Genomic DNA, 24,306 nt, shown 5'->3' with positions numbered 1-24,306 from the left:
CAAGCTGTTGTGATCCCTACATCCCTGCTTGTTGTCCATCATGAAAAACTGGGCCAGTAGCATCACCGAAGCTCCATTCGAGGGTGTTGGGAAGTGTAGGATTGCAGGAGTTGCTCCAGCACCTCTGTGATGGTCCAGCTGTGTTCCTGCACCCCAGGGATACCCACCCAGGGCCGTGGGGACACCCCAGGGGTGGGTGCTGCAGTAGGGACAGGATCCCACACGGGGATGGCTCAGATCCCCTGGCACTGATCACCCCCAGCCAGGCTCAGAGCCAGCCCAGTCTCACCCCACCCCAACACACCCCAAACATGGGAGACGCCACAAGGATTTCAAGCAACTGTGTTTATTGAGCCTCCAAGATTTAATATCCACTAATATTAAATAACTCCACTCCTGAGGAAACTCCACAGAAGGGACTGCTCTTCCACGCAGCGTCAGAACAGGATCTTGAGCAGCACCCGGAGCCGAAGCAGTTCCCTGTCCCTGCAGTGCAGGGGAGTGGAGCCCAGGGGTGGATCCCGCCCAGAGGAGCTCGTGTCTGGGGAAGGAGCTGGGATCTGGTTCTGCAGAGCTCCCACTGCTGGAGGACTGGTAGTACCAGTTAGCAACGAATCCCTCAGGAATGGGCTCAATTCAGCTCCTCGCTCTGCTTAGACCTGAAAAAAAGAACATTCCAGCTGAGTGAGGAGCAGTCAGGCTTGGTGCTGTGCCAGATCCCACCTGCACTCAGGAGCTCCTGGCTGTCCCCTCCCCACCCCAGAGTGGTTTTGGGGTAGCTCATGCCTGGCCTCAGCCCCATATCCGCAGGACTCATCCAGCAGTCTCCAGACACAAGAGTCATCACAGACCAGGCTGTGCTGCCACTGATCCCACCCAGGCACTGCCCACAGGGAAACACTCAAATGGTTTGGGTTGGAAGGGACCTTAAAGCTCATCTCATTCCCACCCCCTGCCATGGGGAGGGACACCTTCCACTAACCCAGGTTGCTCCAAGCCCCATCCAATCTGGTCTTGGACACTTCCAGGGATGGGGCAGCCACAGCTTCTCTGGGAAACCTGGGCCAGGGCCTCCTCATCCTCCCAGGGAAGGATTTCCTCCTGATGTCCGATCCAAACCTCCTGCCCAGCCAACACCAGGACACTCACTTGCTCCACGCTGCAGCTTCCCCACGACTCAGGCCCTACAGGAAGCAAACCAGACCCCCTGGGAGAGGGTTCACAAGCTCTCATTCTTTCTCAGTGAGTAATTCCTGAAAACACAGAGCCAGAGTGAAGCTGAGGGATCCCTGTAAATCCATGGCTCAGATCCCCCCCCATAAACCCCAGCCCTCCACCCACCACAACACCCCTGCCCTCCGTGCCCGATATTTATCCCTTCTCCCCAGCAGGAGTTTCCCTGCCTCCCATCCAGCCTTCCCCAAGGAGCAAGGCTGGCACAGCCTGTCTTCCCACTGGCCCCTCTCAGGACAGGACACACCCGCAGAGAGCCCTAGACCAGGGTGAATTTTCACTCTTCCTCCTTTTTCGACCACAAGATCGGTATTCAGATCTAATGGGAAAGGGAACTGGAGGGATGAGCTGTGGAGCTCCAACACGGATGCCACGTTCCTACCTGGGGTCTATCCATCAGGCAGGAGAGCTCTGAAACACCCAGGAATCCTGGAAGACATCACAAAACCCTTAAAAAAAAATCAGCAGCAGGCTGCAGATTCCTGTGGACACATCCCTGACTCATCCCACCCCGAAACCACAAGGAACAGACCAATTCCCCAAAATATATAGGAGGGGCGAGTGACAGCCACGGGCAGAGGAGGCCCAGCAGTCAAAGACCTTCCCGTTGCTCTGGCATGTTGTTGGAGACCCGCAGCCACTGTGTGGAGCCACAGCTCTTGGATAAACATGCGGATAAACCCGGAGCTCAGCCAGGAAAGCCTGTGACAGTGATTCACCGGCTTTGGATCAGGGTTGCTTCCCAGTTTTCTGCCTCTAGCTTGGCCCAGAGAGAGGAGTGCCCTTATTCCACACACACATGATCTCGATAGAAAACTAAGGGCAGTTTGCAGGGGATCCACATCCCTGGAAGAAGGGATGGCACCGTTCTAGGGCAGAGGGGTAGGAAATGCTGCTGGCCCCCGCTCTGACCCAGGGAGGCCACGAAACCACCCAAATTCCCAACCTAAAGGAGAATCCAGGGCCTGGATCTCTCACCTCACCTGCAGAATGCTGCCAGAGCGAGGTTGCCACCAGCCATCCCACACTCCGGGATCATCAGGATGCTGCTGGGGAAGAATAGAGTCTTGAGCTTCAGGTACATAAAATATCTTAAAACAACAGGAAGGTGGGATACCCGCCCGCTCCCACCTCCCTGTGCAGCAATTTGGACCCCAGGAGCAGGGATCTGGGGCAGCCGCTTCCTTCCAGCGCCAATCCTTCCACTGCCCCCCAGCTCCGGCCCCTCCCGGGCCGTGTATTTTCCCGAGATGTTGCCGGACAGTTACGGAGGCTCCAACTGAGCGGCGACCGTCGGGGAAAATCCCTTCGCTCTCGGCTCCTTTTTGACCGAGTCTGCCACAGCACCGACAGACACAGCTTCGATAGGGCCTCGGGACGGGGGCTGGTTCAGCCTCGGGGGTCCCTCCCTCACTCACCCGGGGCCGGGCCCGGCCCGGGACGGATCAAGGTCGCGCTGCCCTTCCTGGCCATCGGAGCGCCCCGAAGCTCCGCCGCGGGGCGAGGTGCCCACGGGCAGCCGGGGCGGCGGGGAAGCCCCGGGGAGGGCGGATAGCGGCGGATGCCGAAGGATGCTCCCGCCGGGCCCAGCGCTGCCCGCCGGGCCCAGCACCGCCCGCCCGCCCCGCCGCCATCACCGAGAGAGGAAGGAAGCGGCCCGCGCCCGCCCTTTATAGCGCGGCAACGCGCGCTGATTGGTTGCTGGGGAAGCAGAGGCTGCTGGGAGTTGTAGTTCCGGGTGCCTACGGTCCCCGCCGTCCGTCCTTCCCACTCCATCCCCATCCCCAACCCCACCCCATCCCCATCCCCATCCCCATCCATATCCATCCATCCATATCCATCCATCCATCCATCTGCCCATCCATCCCATCCCATCTCATCCCATCCATCTACCCATTTATTATCCATCCCTCAATCCATCTGTTCATCCATCCATCCACTCATCCCTCCCACTCCATCCATCCCTCCCTCCCTCCCTCCCCACCCCCCGCCATCCCACTCCATCCCATCCCACTTCCCAAAGGACAAACCCACCCCACTGAACAACCTGCTCCAGTGGAAGGTGTCCCTGCCCTCGGCAGGAATCAGAATTGGATGATCCTTAAGGTCCATCCCAACCCCAACCACTCCACGATTCCCCACCTGTGAGCTGTGCTCCCCCTCCCCACCTCAAAGACCCTCCAATCCAGGTGGTACCAAGACAGTTCTCTCCTCTTCCATCCAAGAGGCACGTCAGGGGCTGCTCTTGGAAAAGCTGAAGGCAGCAGCTGCCTTTTCCCTACTCCTTCCTCCCTTTTGGAACATGGGGGGGAACATCCCACCCTCAGGGAATAGAAGGAAAGTTTCTTGGAAACGAAAGTCTGCCAACAAAATACCTCTGTCAGGCTCCTGGCTCGTGATCCATAATCCATGGAAAGGATTTAAAGTGGGAGCACCTGCCAAAGGGTTGGAAGGCAGTGCTGGAACAGCTGCAGGTGCTGAAGGCACAGCCACTGTGGGAAATCAGCTGGAAAAGCCCAGGAATGCTCCCTGCCTGAGCCCTGGAGAAAGGGCAAAAAGGATGGGGGAGAACAGTCAGTTTTTAATCTGTTCTGAGCAAAATTGACAGATGAAAGAATTCCCAGCGTTCAGGAATAGCCCTTTCCAACTGGTAGCTCCCCCCAAACATGCCAGACCAGCAACAAAATAAACCTGGCACTCATTTAAAGCCAAGTCTGGAAATGAGCCCCCAACTTTGTGGCCAAACCCTTGCAAAGACAGCCCCTGTCAAAGCTGGCAGGGACAGGGGACCAGCAGCTGCTCCCATTCTCCTCCTCCTCCATGGATCTCCCACCTGCTCTGCCAAATCACGAGGCATTCCCTGGAGTCTCCTTGGCACAGCCACTTGTGCAAAAGGAACCTAAAAATCTCCCTCTCAAATCCTAGGGCAGGGCAGAAACTGGGAGATCGCTGTAGGAAAAAAAAAACAACCCCAGTCTTCCCCAAAAACTCAAACCTTGGTAAACATTGTTTGGGAAGAGGCTGAACTGGGAGAATCCCCCCAAAGAGCAACAGTGAAAAGCACTGGATGCCCAGCAGACCTCAGCCCACCACAGGAAGATGGATGGAGATCCAAAGAGGAGCAGGGAAAATCCCACTGCACATCCACAGTCAGTGAGTCCCTGATGAAACCTCCCAGGAACCTCTCACTAGCCTCTTCCACAGAGCAGGACAGGGAGAAAATGCTGGAAGAGCCTGCAATTCCCATCACCTGACAGGTGGGAGCAGGCAATGCACGGGGATGTGCTCTGTGAAAACCATCAGTGAGGAAAAGCAGATTCCTCAGGTGAGAATTAAGTGATTCAGGGGTTTGTTGTGCCTCTGGCTCCCTGGGACAAGCCAAGCCCTGGCCATGATCAGCTCTCAGTCTTTTTCACCTTAACTGTGTTGTCCATCACTGCTTTTTCCCTGGAAATTTAACAGCAGAAGCAGCATGACACTGGAATCATAGAATCATGGAATATGCTGAGCTGGGAGAGACCCACGAGGATCATCGAGCCCAACTCCTGGTCATGGACAGGACACCCCAACAATCCCACCCTGTCCCTGAGAAAAAAGGGTGTGTGCCAAGCAGAACCCCAAAACCCTTCCTACAAAACTGACTGCACTTGGAAAAACCGTTTTGACTGGGGAATAATTGCAAAGGAAGAAAAAAAAAAAAAAAAAAAGGAGACGTTTTCCACCAGGCAAAAAGGGAAAGTGAGCCCTATCAGTGACATTTCCTGAACCAGCTCTAGCAGTTTCTGCTCTTGCATTTCAAATTCATACCCCATCCTGCCACTGAATCCATTTCATGTCTAAGCAAATCCCAAGTTAAATCCAGAAACTGGTGTATCCAGTACGATTTACGAGATGCACTGGGAGATAGCAAGGCTGGAAGGTAAAAATTCCTCTCAGATCTTTGTTTAGCAGAAGCTGGGGATTAACAAGGCAGTAATGAGAAACCCAGCACGGAAAGATCAGAGTCAAATGTTTATCTCTGTTCCTCAAAAGGGATTCAGAGAAATTCCTGAGGGTGTTGGGTACGTCTCAGTGTGCGGGATATGAACCCGTGTCCTGACACTGATCCAAGTAACAGGAATTTTGTCCAGTCAGACTCACATGGAAAAAAATCATCACAGTCAGCCCCCTGACCCAGCCCCAGATCAGCTCAAGAAACGCTTCCAGACTCCTCATCCCTTTGGAAGCGGGTCAGGATCTCTCCCAGGCCACCCCTGGTGTGTATTGTCAAGCTTTTAATTAAACACAAGCTAATGGCAACAGGCCACCCCACAACCTCAGAGCTCACCCTTTGGAGAGTCCAAACACACCCACGTCCCTCCAGCTCTGCTGAACTCTTCCCAGTTTGTGTAACTCAAATGGGAATTTGAGTCCCTGCACTTTCATCTAAATTGGATTATCTCATCTTCAACAAGAGTGTTTGGGTTGCTGTTTTAATTGCTATAAACTCTGCCTGCTGAAAGGCAGAGTGCTCCCTAATCTCAGTGGCAGATTTGGATGCAATTTTCAGGAATTACATAATCCCAGGGAGCTGTGATATCATCTGCCTGGGATTTCTTGCCTTGAGCACATGAAGATAAAAGCAGGATTTACCTTACTACACGGAGTCCTTGTCTTTCATCCCATGTGACACTAAATGGTAATTAATCCAGGCTTTTCCTGTAGCCACCCAGGAGAAACAAAATCCCACACTCTGTTTGACTTGGATTCCAAAGCACAAACCCTACAGATTCCAGGTGATGGCTGTTTTGGAGCTCCACATAAAAGCCTCTCCTGTGCTTCAGACGCTGCAATAACGGCCAGGAGCTGAAAATGAACATTAAGGTGAGTTAAGTGATACACAGTAAAAAAAACCCCCACAGATTGAACAGCTCCACAGAACCCTTGGCTGAGATTCTCCCAACCAACCTCAAAAGGCTGGCTCACACCTCCAGGGAATGTGGCCCAGAGCCTCACATCAACCTCTCTTAAAAGGAAACGCAGGAGCTATTTTGGGCTCTGCAGCAGCAGTAAACAGCGTCAGCAGGTCATCCCTGCTGGCCTCTGTGCTCCCAAATTGCTCCTCCTGAGGGTCTGTAAGTGCCCAGCTCTCCCAGGAATTAGGGGTCAGGATGAGTTGGACTAATATTTACCATTTTTCTCCCACTACGAAAACAAAAGCAGAGAGTAAAAGGATTTTACTTTCCCCCCGGGGTTGCTGTCGGTGGGAGGTGATAACCTGCTCCTCTCTCCTTTAGGGACAGGCCTGGATGGAGAGGGTTTATCCAGGAATTGGGAAATACTCCACAGGATAGCAGTGCTGGGCAGCTGAGAGTAAACTTACACTGATAAATAAATGTGTCTTCAGGTCACTCCTGCAGCAAACTGAGATGGCTGCATTAAAAAGCTAAAATTTGGGGAAGAGGAGAAGGAAGGGCACACAGGGCAGCACAGGAACAGAATGATCCAGAAAGTGTTTAACAGCAGGAAGTGTTTAACAGCAGGACATAAACCCCCCTTCTTTACATCACCTCTGGAATGCCACTCCACTGAACTTCCCAGGAAGAGGGGCTGCTCTGAGCTGAGCAGAAGATATCAAAGCTCTCCTCTCTTCCACTTCTGCTGCCTCTGAAACTCCCAGAACACACAGGGCACATTCCTTTCCTCAGATTCAGAGGATCTGAAGGTGAGGACATTGGCAGCAGCACAGTTAGGGGCACAGCAGGAGGGATAATTCACAGCAGATGAGAAGGCAGGAGTCCAGCAGTCCTCCAGCTCCACTGGCTCAGGGATAACTCCAGTCCCTCGCATCCCCAGGTGCAGTTGTTAAGGAAAAAAACCACAGACTGACAAATAGATCATAATTATGGACACAAACAAAGGTGTAGTAGAAGTAGCTTTATCAAAGTATTTAAATCTTGTGGCAAATCTCTGCATCCACATGGGCAGGGAGGCAACGAAACGCTCGGCAGCAATTTCAGTTACCAAACTACTCCTTGGATAGACATTTATTACAGGTAGTTTCTCTGTTCCTATTTCTCCAAGAGTTTAAGGCACAAAAGCCTGAAAAGGGCTTATAACACGTACATAAGTGCTATTATTTTCACTTTCACCTCTAATGCAACATAATATCAGCTTATTTATATTGCTTGTCCACCCAGCTCATACAACATCCAGTAGAAAACTGCTTTCCAGGTTCACAACAATTTGTTGCACAATATATCAGTGAGATTGCTCTGACCCGTTTTTGCTGCAAGATTCTTCTGTTTCCCTCTGACAGGACAGTGGAAGACGCTACAAAATCTCAACATTAACGAGACCAATAAAAAAATAAAGGCATGATACACAAAATAACATTTAAATATGGTTGCTGGTTAAAGTGTTTTTAAACTGCTTGGTTGATGGGGAATTCTTTCCTCATACACAGGTGGAGAAGCAAGTCAGGTGTGCAAGAGATCACCAGGTAAAAGGCATTGGTCTGTAGTTTTCTAACACTCCTTTCTGTCTTTGCTCTCCAAAGTGCTCTTCAGGTAGGTTGTTTAAGAACACCAAACTTTCTAGCTCATGATCACAGCTTAGCTTAACCAGAACACAAGTTTTCATCCCGTGCTCAAGTTACAGCAACCTTACCCAGTCACTAGAAACCTTTGGAGACCTTTCAGTGGCATCCAACAATGATCTTTCTTTTTAAAAGCAACACATTCACAAGTGTTGGGCCAAATGGCTGGAGACAAGTTGAATGGGCAGCAAAACAGAAAGATGGGCAGGGACCAAAAGGGGCAGGAACCAAAATGCAAGGGGTAATTTTTACTTAAAAGACCAACTTTTTTATTGTAGGGTGGGGTAGAGTCTCTCCCCTGTGCCACCTCGTCGAAAGTTCATAAATTACAATTCCCAACAAGTATCAAGAGTTCATTTCGAGACAAAAAGGAACAAAACGGTTGCAGTTCTAATTTCCACCATGAATCAAGGTTACCATGATGCTCCTACGACACTTGTTCTGTACAGGAAAAGGGCCACAGTCCTCCTGTACTCCCGAGTCCCAGGCCTGGGTGGGGAAAGGGCCACCTCTGATCCCGCGGGATGCGGCGGAACAGTCCGGAGTGCACTGGTGGGATATTCCACAGACACAGTGCCTCAGCAACGAGGCTATAACACAGCTGGGATCTCTGAGGAGACAGTGTCCAAAGGCTGCCAGTGACAGTCCATCAGGGCATCGTACAGCTCTTCGCTCTGCTCCATGAACTGCTTGTTTGCTTCGTGGACGTCCAGCTGAGGCGTGGGATCTGCGGGGCGGGGGGGGGAAAGGCAAAGTTCTCGGATTTACTCAAGGGTAAAAGGGATGGTACACACTGAAATCAGGGCCAAACTGGGAAAGTCTGTCTCTGGTCAGTGCAGAACAGACAGACACCTTCAGTGTAGGATTTGAGAAACGTACCTTCCAGTGCATCCTCCCCAACTTCTTCGTATGTCTGCAAGGAGAAACAAACCCCTTAGGACAGCAGATAATTATCTTTTCTTTTACAAGCATCACCTGTTGATTGGTACTGTCAGAGACTGACTTTTATATCAGAGTGATTACAACAGAATTCTTCACACATAAGCCTGTGTTCCACTCCCAACACTCCACGGGGGAGATCCCACACCACACCTCTGACAGAGGCAGCAGTTCTTGCAATTCCTGGGGTGAAGTGGGGTGGCTGTTCTGATGTGTTCTGTCCTTTAAAACAAGCCTTAGGAAGGATCCCAGAAGGCTGCCTGAGTGCTGCCTGTACCAAGAGAACCTTTCTACCCTGAAAACTGTATTAAGAGACCCCTTGTGTCCTTTACCCAGTGTAAGGGGCAACATTTTACCTCACATAAGGCAACAGGACACACCAGGTACTACTGAACACCAGAGAGCAGCTCTATTAAGAACTCATTATTAAGAGGTCTGTTATTAAGATCACTTGTTCTATTCAGCCTGGAGGAGACTGAGGCAGAGCTCAGTGGGGGCTGCAGCTCCTCCTGAGGGGCAGCTCCAATCTCTGCTCTGGGGGAGCAGGGACAGCACCCAGGGAAGGGCTGGAGCTGTGTCAGGGCAGGCTCAGGTTGGATCTCAGGCAAAGGTTCTTCCCCCAGAGGCTGGTTGGGCACTGCCCAGGCTCCCCAGGGCAGTGGGCACAGCCCCAAGGCTGCCAGAGCTCCAGGAGGGTTTGGACAATGCTCTGAGTGCCAGGGTGGGATTGTTGGGGTGTCTGTGCAGGGCCTGGAGTTGGATTCCATAATCCCTGTGGGTCCCTTCAAGCTCAGGACATCCTGTGATCCTCAGAGCTTGAAGCTAAAACGTTCCCATCCCCACTGGCAAGCTCTGGGGGGGTTCTGGGCTGCCCTACCTGCATGGTGCTCTGTGTGTAGCCATACTGGGGGTAACTGTAGCTGTAACTGCCCGTGTTCTGGTCGTACCCCCACTGGGCGTAGTAGTTGTGATACTGTTGATAATACTGGTTGTAGTTGTAGTTGTACATCTGATTGTACTCCATTGGTTTCACGCGGTTACTTCAAAAGATAAAGCAGGAGTGAGTTGCAAATAGTGCAGAACAAATGTGAAAAAAGCAGTGAAGTAGCTTAAGATACAGTCTGGTACATAGACAAGGCTTAGGCTAACATGCAGTTTTCAGTCTTTAAAATATATTCACTATTTACTACAGCAGTATTTATCATTTGCATACATTTGCATAAAGAAAGAAGCGGTTTAAATTCAACGCCCTTTCCTGTATTCATCTTCCTCTTCATTAATAAACATTGCTTTCATTCTTTAGGAGTTAATTTAGGGTCACTTCCTGGCTTTGGGAAGGGAAGAGTTCAGGATCACAAGCTTCAGTTTTAGAACAATCCCGAACCACAATCCAGATTCTTGGGCCCCTTTTTTCTTCTGATAAATAGGATGAAGTTAAGTAATCTGCAGCTTCCTGAGACAAGGTACTGAATCTTGCTTTACATGAAGAGTTAAAGACTTAAAGCCTTGCAAAAAAATTGGAGTTTTCTTTAGTAAGAATGGACAAAACCCTCTTCCTTCTGCCACTGTCACACAGAAACCTAAGCAATGACTTGTTCCCTTTCTCACTCTCTGTGCACAGAGTTGGAAGAGTTCATGAAATAAAAAGAACTACAGGTAATCAAAAAATAAACCCAAGCACCCTGTGAGCTGACTAAAATTCCCATTCCTCTCCATAAAGTGGCAGCATTCCCAAGGAACCTGGAATCCCACCTGACTATCAAGATTTGAAATGAGATGGGAAAACATCGTTTGAAAATGAAGATATGTCACACATAAAAAGCTAGTGATGAAATTAGTGAGAAGTAGGAAGAAGGAAACATCAATCTTCTCACCACAGTACACCTCTTTTTTCTGCTTTTCTCTTCCTTTCCCCCCCAAGACTTCTGAAAATCTAAATATTATTCAAATAGGGAGCAATTACTATGATTCGTATTACCCTAGTGCTACGAGCCCCAAGTCAGACCAGGATCTCATTGTATCAGGTTCTGAACAAACACAGAAAAAAAAGTTAATCCCTGCCCCAAAATACTTATATTTAGTAGACATCATAATAGAATTAGCAAGGTAATTGAGCTTTGCTATCCAGACATCAATAAGCAGATTTAGGCTATTTCAATTAAAAGCAAAGGAACATACACTTTAAAAACAATCATATTTAACTACAGTGTGGGTACATGTGTGTGGATTTTATAATGTATACAATTAAAACCAGTGTAACATGCTTAGTCTTGAGCTCATGTTATCATTTCTCTGAATTCCTGGGCATTCTGATGCTCCCCATTATCAGGGGTATTCCTTCACTTTGTGACGGAAACATCCAGGAAACGTACCCAAACCACTAAAACACACTTAAAACCAGATGTGATGACTCATGATGAACACCTGGCTGCTCTTATACTCACGCTTTTGGTATAGCCACACTCAATCGTACAGGTTTGGAGCCCAACCCCACAGCTCCCTGACACTCTGTCAGCGCTCTCTTCTGCTCCAGCTCGTCTGTGAACTTCACAAACCCATAACCTCTGCAGAGACACAGAATAGACCACATTAAAACCGACCCCCAAAAAGCCAGGCCACGTCTTAAAAGATTATTTACAGCGAAATTTCAAATTGGTTTGGGAAACGCAGCGAGCGAAACGCGTTGGTTCGGGTTGTTGCCCCTGCTTTTGGGAGAGATGAAACCAATTCTGCCTTCCAGTTGCTTTTCCAAAGTGCCTGAAGCCACAGGTCCAAGCTCCAGCAATGCTTTTAAGGGCTTGACAAATAGAAAGCAGCTCCTGTGCCAGGGGATTGTGCAGAACTGGAAGGGAGCTGACACAAGCCATGTCGAAATGCACGAGCAGACAGTGGTAAAGCCCCAAATCTCTGCTGGGAGGATACTGATAATCTCAAAGAGTTGCAAGTCAGCACAGCACTGACAAGACACAGGCACTGCTCACATCCCAAACTGCCCCACTGTGAAGGAAAACGCTGCTTTTCCCTAAGATGCACCTTCCAGTCAAGTTCTTTCTCAACAGGAATATGTTCAAATAGGCTTTCTGTCATTCCCAAAGCGGGGCTTAAAACGAGCTTGTAACATCAAGGAGCTAAAACCTGCTCTGAGAGCACAGCTGGGACAGGGACAGCACAGCCAGGACCCCTGGACTCTGTGAAAACACTGTGGTGGGGCAGCTCTGCACTGCAGCCAGAGGAGAAACACCAACCCCCTCCAAGCCCAACGGTCCTTTGCGTGGGATTCTGGTGCTGCAGTGAGTCAGAAGCGATGCAACAGCATCCAGGAGGGCAGTGCCAGGATCCCAGCATGGGATGGGCTGCCTCATGCAGCAGAAAGATCAAAGACTTAGGTGTGGGAGGGGAAGGGAATCCATCTAAGTGAAGGAAGGAGTCTGGGAGGGAAGGACTTGTCTAGCTGGGGAAAAGAACGAGCCGTAAGCAAGGGTGTAAGTTTACAGTGTATTATCTATTCTGTGGGAACTCCTAAACACCAAGTAATGTGTTATTTGGAAAGCAGCATCACCTACTCCCCCTGGGAGGTCCCCACTGGAAGCTGTCCCAGAGCAGTTTGTGCCCCAGAAAACTCATTATCTTGGCCAGCACGAGTCCAAATATCTATTTTTATACAAATACACAGGTATGGCTGTGTCTTCCTCACAAAAATACCAGATCAAAGCTCAGGCTTATCTATGTACAAACTGGATAATTAAGCACGAGCAAAACTCTACATGGGCCCCCATTCTGTTTAACTTGCCCTCTGCCAAAGGACTGTGGCAAATTAAGCCAGTGCAAGTCAACCTTTCAGGCAGTTTAAGATGCTCACACACAAAACCAACTAAGTTTCTAAGCTGCCACAAAGACTCCTGCAGCCCTTTGGGTGGGACTAGGAGTGTGTAAGGGAAACTGGGAAGACTGGCAGTTCCAAAATAGAGACAGACAGCTAAAGGGCTGGATGTAGGGTACAGGAATTGATGGTGGGTGCAGCAAGGGAGACAGTGACTCTTCCAACTCTTCCAGAAACTTAGCTTTTCCACACCAACAGCTAAACCAGAAGAAAACCCAGCAAGAAATCATTTCTTCGTGGCCAGGACTTCCCTGGCAGACACACTGCCTTGTCCCTGCAGTTTGGAAAACCCCCCACACCTGCACCCTCAGCAGGAAGCAGAGAAGTGGGCTCAGCACCACAGCTCCAGGCTGCTCTCCTGCTGGGAGGAGGCCTTCCTGATCCACCAGCCCTGGCTGGAAGGGCCAGGCCTTCACTGGGCACGTCCACAAGCCCAAAGCTCCTCTCTCACATCACCCTGACACCTGCAGTTGCCTCAGCTTTGAGTAACTGCACAAGTCCCAACAAAGCCCCTGGCAGCATGCTGGCACTGCCAGGGGAGACAGCTCTGCTCTTCCCTGGAAGAGGACTCTAAGTCCCTGCTCCTTCCTCACTTCCCAAGCTACCACAGCTTCCCTTTCCTTGAGGAACTGCACTTCTGAGCAGTTCCCAAAGCCCCACTCGTGGCCCAAACTGCAGCACCCATCACCTGTTCCGTAGGCAGAGACCGGAGCAGGTGCAGCAAAACAGGGTCTGTGGGGTTTACACCTCTGAGGAAGAGGAGGAGGAGGAAGAGGAGGAGGAGGCACCTGGAGCCCACCCCAGCAGTGTCAGTCCCATGTGAGGTAGCAGTGACAGCACAAGTATTCAACAGTGACAGAGCAGCTCTGCAAGAGGTTCAGGTTGCACATGAAGAGAGAGTGCAGCTCTGGAACGGGCTGCCCAGACAGGCTGAATTGTCTCTATTCTGGGAGCTTCTCCAGGATACTCAACTCATGGCTGACCTGACCTAGTACTGGTCCTGCTTGGAGCTGGACCACAGAACTCCAGAGATTCCTTCAAACCAACATATCCAAGACTGAGAAGCCTCATGTGAGAAAGTGGGGAGATCTACAGCCACAGACTTGGTCTCATCCCAACACTGCAACAGGCATTATATCAGAATATTGTGCTTCACCAAGCCACGCTCTGCTTTGAAAACAAGGGTTCTCACCAATTGCTCCCTCCCCTAGGAAAACACAGTTCAATTTTGTGCTATTTAGAAAATGCTTTAATTACATGAAGAAATCCAGCTTTTTGATATCTGGTTTTGGCAAGACATTTCCAGCAAAGACAAACGAGGCAGCTACTGAGAACCCGACAGTGAATCACAGCTTTGTGTGCCCTACCCTGTTTGGAATAAAACCCTCTCCCAGGAATGGCCTAAATAATAGCACAATTTCACCTGAGAGTCCAGGAGGAGAGTGCTTCCAGCTTACTTAAGACACTTGTCAGCATTTTAAGAAGTGCAGTAACACACAAAGGGCCTCACGCTGACAGAGGAGTGACAACACCCCCGTGGTGACCATCAAAACCCAAGAAAACTGCAGACTTTGTATTTTAAGCTGATAAAACCATTCTTTTTTTTTCCCCCTTGCTGCATTTTATCTTTTCTGTTGCTGCATCTGCAGTGAAAGAAAAGAATGAATAAAAGAGGACTTACTTGGATACTCCTGCCTGGTCCAAAACAACTTTTCCACCTCTACACGATGGATAAACTTTAACAAAAAATTCATATAACATCCCATCATCCACATCAGGAGTCAGGTCTCCCACAAAAAGGGAATATTCTGGACTAAAGAGATCAAAAGAAAACTTCTTAAGTACAATCTTACAAAAAAAGAAAGAGGTGTGCTCAATGACAGTTGCCATTTAGCCTAAATATTTGACCTTGGAGAAAAGTGATATTAAAAGACCATTTAATGGAGATTTTAAAGTGTCACCAGTTAAGCTACTTAACTAAAATTATACTTATATATAATATATTATATTAATATACTTTTTAAGCCATTGACACTGCTTTTTCAAGTTAATTCAAGCAGCACAACCAATCTACTCAATACTGCTTTTTATTTAAAGATAATTGCTTACTTCTCACAGGGCATCTCTGGATTTCTAACACGGCAAGAAAATATTAATGTCTCATTTATAGATTTGCTATTCCCAATACACAGATCTTAAATTATAACACACTAATTAGATACTTTGATGCTACAAAGTTTGAATACCTTTAAAGACACTGGATAAATCACACACAAGGCAAAGCACAAAACTGGCAGCCTCCACAGTGGCACTGATGAACTCATGGGTTTACATATTTTGAATACTCTTTGCAAGGGACATAAAACAGGCAAAATGAGTATTTAAATACTGAGCACTTACCTGTTGTCGGGCTGTTTTCCATACGTTGCATAATTCAATTTAAATCGCTTCGCCTGAAACGAGGCAAAAACGAACCCGTCCATTCAAATGTTGTCATGTGAGTTCAAATAATTGGGGACAAATGCAATCAGTTGATTTTATACAACTTTTTAAATGCTGTCCAGACCAGCCAGTTAAGGGATTAAGGATGATTTATTTACGCCAGTACAGATATAATAATGAAAATCAGAACCTAAATAGAGGCGCCAATAACAAATATTAAATGACTTCTAACTTTAAAGGTCTTAAAATGAAAATGACAGCAGAGCTATTGGAAATCTCAAACACTGAATCTACCACGCTGGAAAATCAATCCCAATCTGGAAACATGGCTAAATACTTTGCTCTGGATGATGTGCTCATTTAGTAAGATCCAAAATGAAGGGGTTTTTGGAAGAGTTACGGGTCACTGGACACTGGAGGCCTCCTGAAATTTTGCACTGGATGTGATTTTTAAAACAAGTTTCCCAGTAGCCCAGATTTGTGCCCACTGACACATCTGCAGCTCCCTGTCCCCATCCTACCAGGGCTCAGCAACTTGTGCCCAACTCACATGTAAGTCCAGACCAAGACCTAAGGAGCAGCTGATCTTTTGACCAGCCCTCGGGATCAGGGGCTGATCTCGGGATCAGAAATCAGGATTTCAGACCAGGATCAGAAATTCCCTAGAGATTAGGACGTTTGTTCAGCACAGTGAAGGGCCCAGTGTGCTCCTGGACCTTGTAGGATGGGTTTCCTTCCCTCAAAGACAGTGTAAATAATTCTTGGGAAACAGAGCACAGACTTTATTCTAGGCTATAATCCTGTTCCTTGCATGCTTGCATTCACTGGAGCACAGTGCTACACAACTTTTTTCTGGATCACTTACAAGCCAACACAAAATTTAGATTCCAATTTGAAGCACTTCCACCTTTTTATTTTGGATCTCACTCTTCACTGCAAATATTCTGGGCTTAAAATCAGCGTGGCACCTGAGAACACTTCCACTCAGATGGGAACTGGGGACACCAGTTCTGGAAAACAGAGGCAGCAGCAGCACCAGGGCTCTCTGTTATTCCTCTGGCTGATTCAGTATTTAATAATAAATAAAAGCCACACTCAGTTTTCTGTAAACAAAAGTCTCTAAATGCGAGGGATGAGCTGGGCATTGCCTGCTGAGTGCAGTGTTTTGGGCTGCACTGGATCTCTGCCTGACATCTGTAATTCTCCCTGTGTGTGATGCAAATCACCCCCTATGCAACACCAGGTTTTAAAATGAATCTGTGGAGAAAGATGGGTCTTCCCAAAACCAAACTTCCATTATCGTCTTACTCCTCGCAAGAGCTGCTCTCTTTGTCTCTCCAGTGACTACAGAAGGCATCCAGGATGATCAGCTTGCCTTCATCAGGAGCAAACCCATGAAACAGATACCTCCAGGCCTCTCATCAGCTCCTTTTTAATGGAGCACGTCACCCTCTGAAGAATGCTGACCAAATAGCTCAACCTGAACTTCCCAGTCTCCTACCGTGGGTATTAACTACCCTGAAACAGGAATTCATTTACCTTGTGTATCACACCATAACTGAGGTGATTCTAGAGCTGCTTTATGAACCAGTCACCCCAGCTACTGCAGCCAACTCCTGTGGGTACAACAGACAGCTGTGTCAGCCGTCCTGTTTTAATCCACCACACATTTGAGTCAACTTCCTAAAATTAGACCCTGAGACTATTCCTCCTCTTCTCCTCAAACTACCCAGCTTTCACGTACAGGAGACACTAGTTATGTACTGCAATTATCCAATTCTCTGGCTCCTTCTCCACTGCAAAGAGGTTTGAGTAACTTGTCTTTGCTAAGGGTCGAGAACAATGCGAGGCTTAAAAGTCACGTTTCTCTTGCAAATCAAAGTTACTCAAAACTCAGTGTGAAGTTGCAAGTTCATCTTGTACACTGTTGTCTCAGGCTGCCCCATCCCTGGAAGTGTCCAAGGTCAGGTTGGACAGGGCTTGGAGAAACCTGGGCTAGTGGAAGGTGTCCCTGCCCACGGCAGAGGGTGGAACAAGATGGGCTTTAAGGTCTCTTCCAACTCCAACCGTTCCATGACTCCACGATTCTAGATAAATGGAGAGAGAGGGAAGGACTGTGGCAGGTCTACTCTATACTCAACCTAATTTTTCCCTTGTTCTTCTCTGGTTTCTCATTAGTCCAACTTGGTAATAGCAGAAAGGCTCAGAAATGGAAGACCACAACATCTCTCCACCTGGATTTTATCCGGACGTTCACACAGAAATCAGCGATTTTGTTCAACAATCTTCTGAGCAAGAACATCAATAGTTTTATGTTCATAACTTTAAAGAAAGAAGAATCCCACTTTGTCAACTATTGAATTTGTCTGTAATCACTCAAAATGCAGATTCTACACTATCTGTCCCTTCCCAGTTTTGGTTCTCAGCTGGTTGATCCCACTGACTCACCGGTGTAGCACCAGGAAGGGGTTTTCCATTGATTTTGTGTAAACATTTCTCTGCAGTAGCTAGATCTGCAAATTCTACAAAGCAATAGCCTGCTGGAATTCTGAACACACAACACAGGAGAGAAGAGACAAAGGTTATGCATTAAAAACACATTCGAGGAGGAATTTTGTATTTTAGATAACTGGTAGGAAATTTGTTATCGTTGCAATACTTAGAACAGTTTCTTTTAAAAAGTAGATACATTAGCTACCAAAAAGGAGGTAGAAATTCTGGATCTCAAGTAAAGGGACAGCCCCTACTTACCATAAATCATAAGCACACACAAAATGGTTTTGCTCACAGTTTACTTCCTACTTTCACTGACCATCAATTTTTCCACCCAAGTTTAAACATCTGAAAACTGAAATTACAACACTTAAAAGAATAATGAATCAGAATGAAACTGCTTTACTCTGTGTCCAGTCACTCATTTTATCCCAAATGAACTCAAAAGGGTCTCCTATTGCTCCAAGTCAGACTTCCCACCTCTGCCAGCATCATGTAGCTGCACTACAGACTAGTCACCAAAGCCTTCAGCTGGGAGCTGCAATTCCCAGAGGGAATACACACACTGCTCTGACTGAGTGCTGGAGCACTTCAGGATGAGGGCCAAGCCTTGTTTGTTGAGGGGAGGCTGAAGAGCCAGCAGTGCCCTCTCCATTGCTCTCATCAATATTCCCATATTGGTGGCAGCAATGGTAAAAAGCTCAAAGGGAAAATCACTCTGACAAGGAAGGACCACGGTGAGGCTTCAATCCAAATGCACTGGGAGAACAAACATAAACAGTTACCCTGTCAACCTGTTTCGAATGATTTTTACACTCAGTACAAGCTCTCCCATGGTGGCAAAGGCTCTTGAAACAAAGTTTTCATCCATATAGGGCTCCAGCTATAAAAGCAAAAAAAAAAAAAGAAAAGAAAAAAGTTAGATCGGGGCATCTACAAAAAAGAGAATTTATGTGTCAATGTCCCCCTAAGCAGTTAAAACATTATTGAGAAGGATTTTACCCTTACACTTCAAAAAGAAGATTCATTTAAGAGGGTCGATGCCACTCAAAACCAGCAGGCATGCATGAACCAGGCTCAACAGTCTGCAAAGTGGAACCCAAGAGACAGCATGAATTTCAGAGAACAGGGAGCTTCACAGAAGGACAAAAGCCACTCAGAAACATACAGCAACAAACTGAGCGTTCGCTACAGGGAGCGGGGCAGAAGGAGGTGCTGGGCTCCTTCTCTGGGCCAGCGCCGTGGGGACACAGGTGTGGCACGGCCCTGGGTGGCATGAGGCGGGTGACACGGCCCCCCTGGGGCTGAGGCAGGGGGCTGCAGAGCTGTGTCTGCCTCGCACAACCCCGGAGATACCGGGGTAGCGCTCGGGGGGGAGCCCTGGGGTCGCGTCCCGCTTCGTCCTGCCCGTGGGAGCACTGACCGCGCCGTGTCACAGGGGAGGGGGGCACCGCGCAGGGCAGGGGGTGTGCGGGGCAGTGAACACGCTGGGGAGCAGTGTCTGTGTGCTGTAAATGACTGACAAGTACGACACAGCGCTGGAGTTTGAACTAAATGCACGGTGAAGGGCCCGAGGGAACAGGGCACCTCTCTGTGTGGAGGAGGGAACTAACAGAAACTAAGGTTTTTTTGATGGGGAGCGCTGTGTGTAACACAGAGCTGTAAAATACATGTAGGACATATATCTAGCTCCGTGTATGTAAGTACACACACCTCTGTGAGTAAGACAGGTGGCCCTGTGGTAACTGGCAGCCCTTGAGCATGTCTGTGTGTCAGTCAGGTACCAGGTGACAGAGTGTGCCAGGTGTGAAAGTAGGTGGCCACGCTGCACTCAGGTGTGTAAGAGGCAGCAGATGCCCTGTGGGGGCAAGTGTGAAGCAGACCTGGCTCTGTTACATGTGCCAGAGGAGCAGGAGGCAGCACCACTCTGGGCACAGACCTGCCAGGTGATCTTGGGGGAGTGTAAAGGAAAGCTGGAGTTGTAAAGGCAACAGGTTGCTTGGATATGGCTGTCTGTGAATCAAAGAGAATCCTGCTTGTGAGAGGGGTGATGAAAAAGAAGAGGGGCTTATGGAGAGGTGGCAGATAACCCTCTGTGTGGGGAGAAGAAAAAAAGAACAGACTCCGTGGGGTCTGCTTGCATGAGCAGAGGCAGTGGAGGACCCCTGGATGTGTCATATAAGTGTGCAATGCTGTGGCAAAGTGGGTGTGCTCTGTGTGTGTGTGAGAGAGAAGCCTCCAGTGGGATCTCAAGGCACACTGTGGGCTGTGTATCTCTGTGAGTGTGCCCACAGTGTGCGGGTGAACAGGCAGCCAGACACCCCTGGGTGAAGAAGCATCCCTGAGTGTGCTTCTCACAGGTGCTTCTTCCTGCCAGGTGCACACAGAGGCAGGAATGAGGGAAATCCTGGGCTGTGGGACTGCTTGTGAGTGTGTGCTCACACAGGAGAGTGTAAATGCCTGTGAGGGTGTGAATGCACCCACGGGTGTGCATGTGGGGGGGCAGGTTGTGAGGGATAATCCTGGAGAGGTGTGTACAAATACACGAGTGCCTACGAGCACGAGTGTGTGTAAGAGCCTCAGAGCACACGAGCACGTAAGTGCCTACAAGCAGGTGAGCAGATACACCAGCACATAAATCCTTGAGGCGTGCAAGGGTACAGGCTGTGAGTGTGGGGGTGTGTAACTGCCTCTTAGAGCACGAAAGTGGGAGACCTGTCAGTGCCTGCCCGCCAGGGACACTGGTGTAAGTGCCACGAGTGTGGCTGTGACCCGGCTGTGGGCAGGACACGAAGGTCACCCTGAAGGAGGGGGGTGTGTGTGTGAACTGCTCACAAATGTGCCTGTTGGGCTGGGGGTTGTGTCTATGAGTGTGTGTGTGTATCTGCCTGGGTGAGTGTGCCAGCGTGCACAGGAGAGCGTGTGTGAGGGGAGTGTCAGTCAGTGTGGGAGTTTATGGTGTGTCTGAGTGTGTGAGGGGCTGTCAGGGTGTGTCAGTGCGGGGGTGTCAGTGGTGTGAGGGTGTCAGTCAGTTGGGTGGTGTGAAGGTACCAGATGCTTGGTGTGAGGGTGCCAGTCAGAGTGAGAGTATAGGCAGTGTGAGGGTGTCAGTTGGTGCGTCAGACAGTCAGTGTGAGGGTGTCAAGTGGTGTAAAGGTGTCAGTCAGTTGGTGTGAGGGTGCCAGTTAGAGTGAGAGTGTCAGCAGTGTGAGGGTGTTAGTCAGCTGCTGTGAGTGTCAGACAGTCAATGTGAGGGTGCCAGTCGGTGTGAGGGTGTCAGTCAGTCAGTCAGAGTGAGGGTGTCAGTTGGTGTGAGGGTGTTAGTCAGCGTGGGGGTGTCAGTCGGTTGGTGTGAGGGCACCAGAGTGAGAGTGTCAGCAGTGTGAGGGTGTCAGTCAGTCAGGCAGAGTGAGGGTGTCAGTGGTGTGAGGATGTCAGTAGTATGAGGGTGTCTGTCAGTTGGTGAGTGTGAGGGGGCCAGAGTGAGAGTGTCAATCAGTGCCAGGGTGTCTGTCAGTCAGTGTGAGGGTGTCAGTGGTGTGAGGGTGCCAGAGTGAGGGTGCCAATCAGTGTGAGGGTGTCAATCAGTGTCCGGGTGTCTGTCAGGCAGTGGTGTGCGGGTGTCAGACTAAAGGTGCCAGTCAGTGTGAGGGTGTCAGTGGTGTGAAGGTATCAGCCGGCCGGGGTGAGGGTGTCAGAGTGAATATGCCAATCGGTGCCAGGGTGTCAGTGGTGTGAGGGTGCCAGAGTGAGGGTGTCAGTCAGTCAGCGTGAGGGGGCCAGACTGAGGGTGTCAGTCAGTGCCAGGGTGTCAGTGGTGTGAGGGGCCAGAGTGAGGGTGTCAGTCAGTGCCAGGGTGTCAGTGGTGTGAGGTTGTCAGAGTGAAGATGCCAATCAGTGCCAGGGTGTCAGTCAGCCAGCGGTGTGAGGGTGTCAGCCAGCGGTGTGAGGTGCCAGTCAGTGACGGTACCAGGCGGTCAGTGCCCCCCGCGCCCCCCCGGCCCCGCCGCGCTCCCGCCGCCCCCCGCCCTCCCCTCACAAAGCCGCGCGGTCCCGGCCGGACACTCACGTCCCCCATCCACAGGCTGGCGGCCATGCTGCTCCCGCAGGCCCCGCGGCGGGTTCAGCGGGGCCGCGCGTTCCGCCTCCCGGCCCGGCCCCGCCGCTGCCGCCGCCGTCCCTCCCTCCGCCCCACCCCCGGTCCCTCCGTGCCCCGGGCCCTCGGTCCCTCCCCCGGTCCCGCCCGGCCCGGCCCGGCCCGGCCCCGCCGCCTCCTCCGCGGCCCCGGGCGGGCGGAGAGAGCGGCGCCCCCGCCGCCGCAGCGACCCCTGCGGGCAGGAGGAGCGAGCGCCGCGGGAGCGTGTGAGGGGAGCGGGGCCGGGCGGGTTCGGGGTGATCTGGGGAGGGGTTCGGGGTAATCTGAGGAGGTTTGAGGTGATTCCAGAGGGGTTTGGGGCTCCTTTAGGGAGAGTCTGGGGGAACTTGGAGAGCGTTTGGGGAGATTTGAGGAGGGTTTGAGGTGATTCGAGGGGGGATTTGGGGCTCCTTAGGGAGGGTTTGAGGGAGCTTGAAGAGGGTTTGGGGGAGCTTGAAGAGGGTTTGGGGAGATTTGAGGAGGGTTTGAGGTGATTTGAGGAGGGTTTGAGGTGATTTGAGGAGGGTTTGAGGTGATTTGAGGAGGGTTTGAGATGATTTGAGGAGGGTTTGAGGTGATTTGAGGAGGGTTCGAGGTGATTTGAGGGGGGGGGTTGGGGCTCCTTAGGGAGGGTTTGAGGGAGCTTGAAGAGGGTTTGAGGGAGCTTGAAGAGGGTTTGGGTAATTTGAGAAAGGTTTGGGGTGGTTTGAGGAGGATTTGAGGTGATTTGAGAAGGGTTTGAGGTGATTTGAGGGGGGGTTTTGGGGCTCCTTAGGGAGGGTTTGGGGGAGCTTGAAGAGGGTTTGGGTAATTTGAGAAAGGTTTGGGGTGGTTTGAGGAGGGCTGGGGGCTCCTCGAGGAGGATTTGGGGAAACTTGAAGAGGGTTCGGGGTGACTTTAGGAATGTTTGAGGTGATTTGATGCGGGTTTGGAGACACTTGAAGAGGGTTCGGGGCCCCTTGAGGAGGGTTTGAGGCAACTACAACCACTTGAAGGAAGGTTTTAGTGAGGTGGGGACCGGTCTCCTCTACAGTATCTGCAGTGACAAGAGGAAATGACCTGAAGCTGAGACAGGGGAGGTTCAGATTAGATAATAGAAAAAAATCACAGAATATTCTGCACTGGAAGGGACCCAGAAGGATCATCCAGTCCAACCCCTGTCCGTGCACAGGGCACCCCAACAATCCCACCCTGTCCCTCAGAGCATTGTCCAAACCCTCCTGCAGCTCTGGCAGCCTTGGGGCTGTGCCCACTGCCCTGGGGAGCCTGGGCAGTGCCCAACTACCCTCTGGGGGAAGAACCTTTCCCTAAAATCCAACCTAACCCTCCCCTGACACAGCTCCGTGCTGTGGCAAGGCCAAAGACTCAGCGTGGGGTGTTTTTTTTTTTTTGTGATGATGAAGTTTGGGAGAGGCCAAAATCCCGGCTCCCCTCCGTCCAACTGGGCAGAAGATGAATCAGAAGCCCTGAAACCCAAACTGGGGCTCTGAGCTTGGACCGCTGCCTGCTCACAGAGACAGGACATCCATCCTCGGGGTCATCAGCCCAGCACGTGGGGTTGGATCTGGGTATGGTGTGATCCTCCCTCCTCTCCTGTTCGCTCCCGCGGGCCTTTGACAGCAAGGGTGGCAATTCCTGGAAGAAATGAGCCCCCTCGTTACGATGGAGCAGAGCCGAGTCCTCCCGGGCTGCTCTCGGCAGAGCTGGTTGGCATTTTGGGATCACCCGCTCCTGGTCATGGGAGCTGTGCTGTGTGAGCCCCGTGCCCTCTTAGGGAACGCCGGGCTGTGGTTGTGCACGCCGTAAATCCAGCTGGCGATGACAGGGACGCTCCAAACCCTCCGCGTTATTTTTGCCTCCGTAGCTCAGGCTCCGGGCGATCCCAGGCTGTGGCTCCGCCGTTCCCGTCCCATGAGAGGGCAGCACAAGCCCGCCGGTGTCGGATGCGGGTTTTTTAGGTGCTGAAATTGGGCAGCATCAATTCTGAAACTCCTTCGGAAGCGACGGGAGTGTGTCTGCTTAAACCTTGCCCCGGAGCATCCCCATTCCGGTGACTAATGTGTGAAACCAACCAGGAGTGGTTTTCCCTGCAGATAAAAAGTGTGGTGAACATCGATCCTTCCTCCATTCCTGCAGGAGACTGTGGAAATCCTTCATCCTCATGCTGAGCAGGATCTGCAGCTCTCATCATGCTGCAGCATGGCCAGGCCTGATTGCTCTGGAACATCAACTCTTGGGTGTGCAAGACATAAGATTAAAAACATATTGATTTATTTTCTGATTTTTGAGTCCCTGGAGCACGCTCAGGTTGTTTTTCCAAGCTCTTCTCTAAAGCATTGTAAAATCTGGCATGAAATCAGACAGCCAGCAAGACCCACAGCTGACAACTCAGCTGAATGAAGACGTTGGGTTGTCAAGTAGCACTTTCTGTGCCTCGATGTCACTGGCAATGTGGTCTCTTGCAAATTCACCCTCTGAAGTCCCTGCTGAGTCTGCCTTTCAAGTGTCAGCTCCCAGGATGTTTTTTTCCTCCCAGCATGGCCATTTATCCACTGGTTAGCCCCAAGCTCAGCTCTGCAGAGCCCACAAAGCTGTCACTCATCCTCT

General features: G+C 50.4%; 1 protein-coding gene and 3 non-coding genes across 6 annotated transcripts; all 4 read right to left on the bottom strand.

Annotated features, from left to right (window-relative positions):
* Window positions 1–330: 330 nt before the first annotated feature.
* Window positions 331–21,781, bottom strand: TRNAU1AP (tRNA selenocysteine 1 associated protein 1). 3 transcript variants are annotated; one of them, XM_032709774.1, is made up of 16 exons: window positions 21,634–21,732; window positions 18,567–18,649; window positions 18,350–18,447; window positions 17,520–17,619; window positions 15,030–15,082; window positions 14,311–14,442; window positions 11,194–11,313; window positions 9,627–9,789; window positions 8,690–8,723; window positions 6,783–8,537; window positions 5,866–6,078; window positions 3,609–3,773; window positions 2,217–2,279; window positions 1,616–1,662; window positions 1,150–1,253; window positions 331–659 (listed from the first exon to the last, which is right to left on the bottom strand). In XM_032709774.1, the coding sequence occupies exons 3-10, from the start codon at window positions 18,433–18,435 to the stop codon at window positions 8,401–8,403; spliced, it is 825 nt and encodes a 274-aa protein (XP_032565665.1). In that variant the 5' UTR covers window positions 18,436–18,447; window positions 18,567–18,649; window positions 21,634–21,732; the 3' UTR covers window positions 331–659; window positions 1,150–1,253; window positions 1,616–1,662; window positions 2,217–2,279; window positions 3,609–3,773; window positions 5,866–6,078; window positions 6,783–8,400. The 3 variants fall into 3 exon arrangements, with proteins under 3 accessions (XP_032565665.1, XP_032565664.1, XP_032565663.1); XM_032709773.1 differs by having other exon boundaries at window positions 18,573–18,649; XM_032709772.1 differs by lacking the exon at window positions 18,567–18,649 and having other exon boundaries at window positions 21,634–21,781.
* Window positions 785–855, bottom strand: LOC116798161. Its single transcript, XR_004360834.1, has one exon. It is a non-coding gene; the product is annotated as a small nucleolar RNA SNORD99 (small nucleolar RNA).
* Window positions 1,778–1,908, bottom strand: LOC116798155. The gene has a single exon (XR_004360828.1). It is a non-coding gene; the product is annotated as a small nucleolar RNA SNORA44 (small nucleolar RNA).
* Window positions 2,467–2,609, bottom strand: LOC116798165. Its single transcript, XR_004360838.1, has one exon. It is a non-coding gene; the product is annotated as a small nucleolar RNA SNORA16B/SNORA16A family (small nucleolar RNA).
* Window positions 21,782–24,306: the final 2,525 nt, after the last annotated feature.

Source organism: Chiroxiphia lanceolata, chromosome 24 (assembly GCF_009829145.1).
Source record: "Chiroxiphia lanceolata isolate bChiLan1 chromosome 24, bChiLan1.pri, whole genome shotgun sequence".
Classification (NCBI taxonomy): Eukaryota; Metazoa; Chordata; class Aves; order Passeriformes; family Pipridae; genus Chiroxiphia; species Chiroxiphia lanceolata.
This window is presented reverse-complemented; position numbering and strand designations above follow the sequence as displayed.

Bases quoted from the DNA above. Each gene is read 5' to 3' on its own strand.
- TRNAU1AP (XM_032709772.1), bottom strand. From the start codon at position 21,660: ATGGCCGCCAGCCTGTGGATGGGGGAC. The intron at 9,790-11,193 runs GTGAGTATAAGA...TATCTTTTGAAG, and splicing joins AGTGTGGCTATACCAAAAGC to TAACCGCGTGAAACCAATGG. The intron at 8,724-9,626 runs GTAGGGCAGCCC...TTCTCCTTGCAG, and splicing joins ACACACAGAGCACCATGCAG to ACATACGAAGAAGTTGGGGA.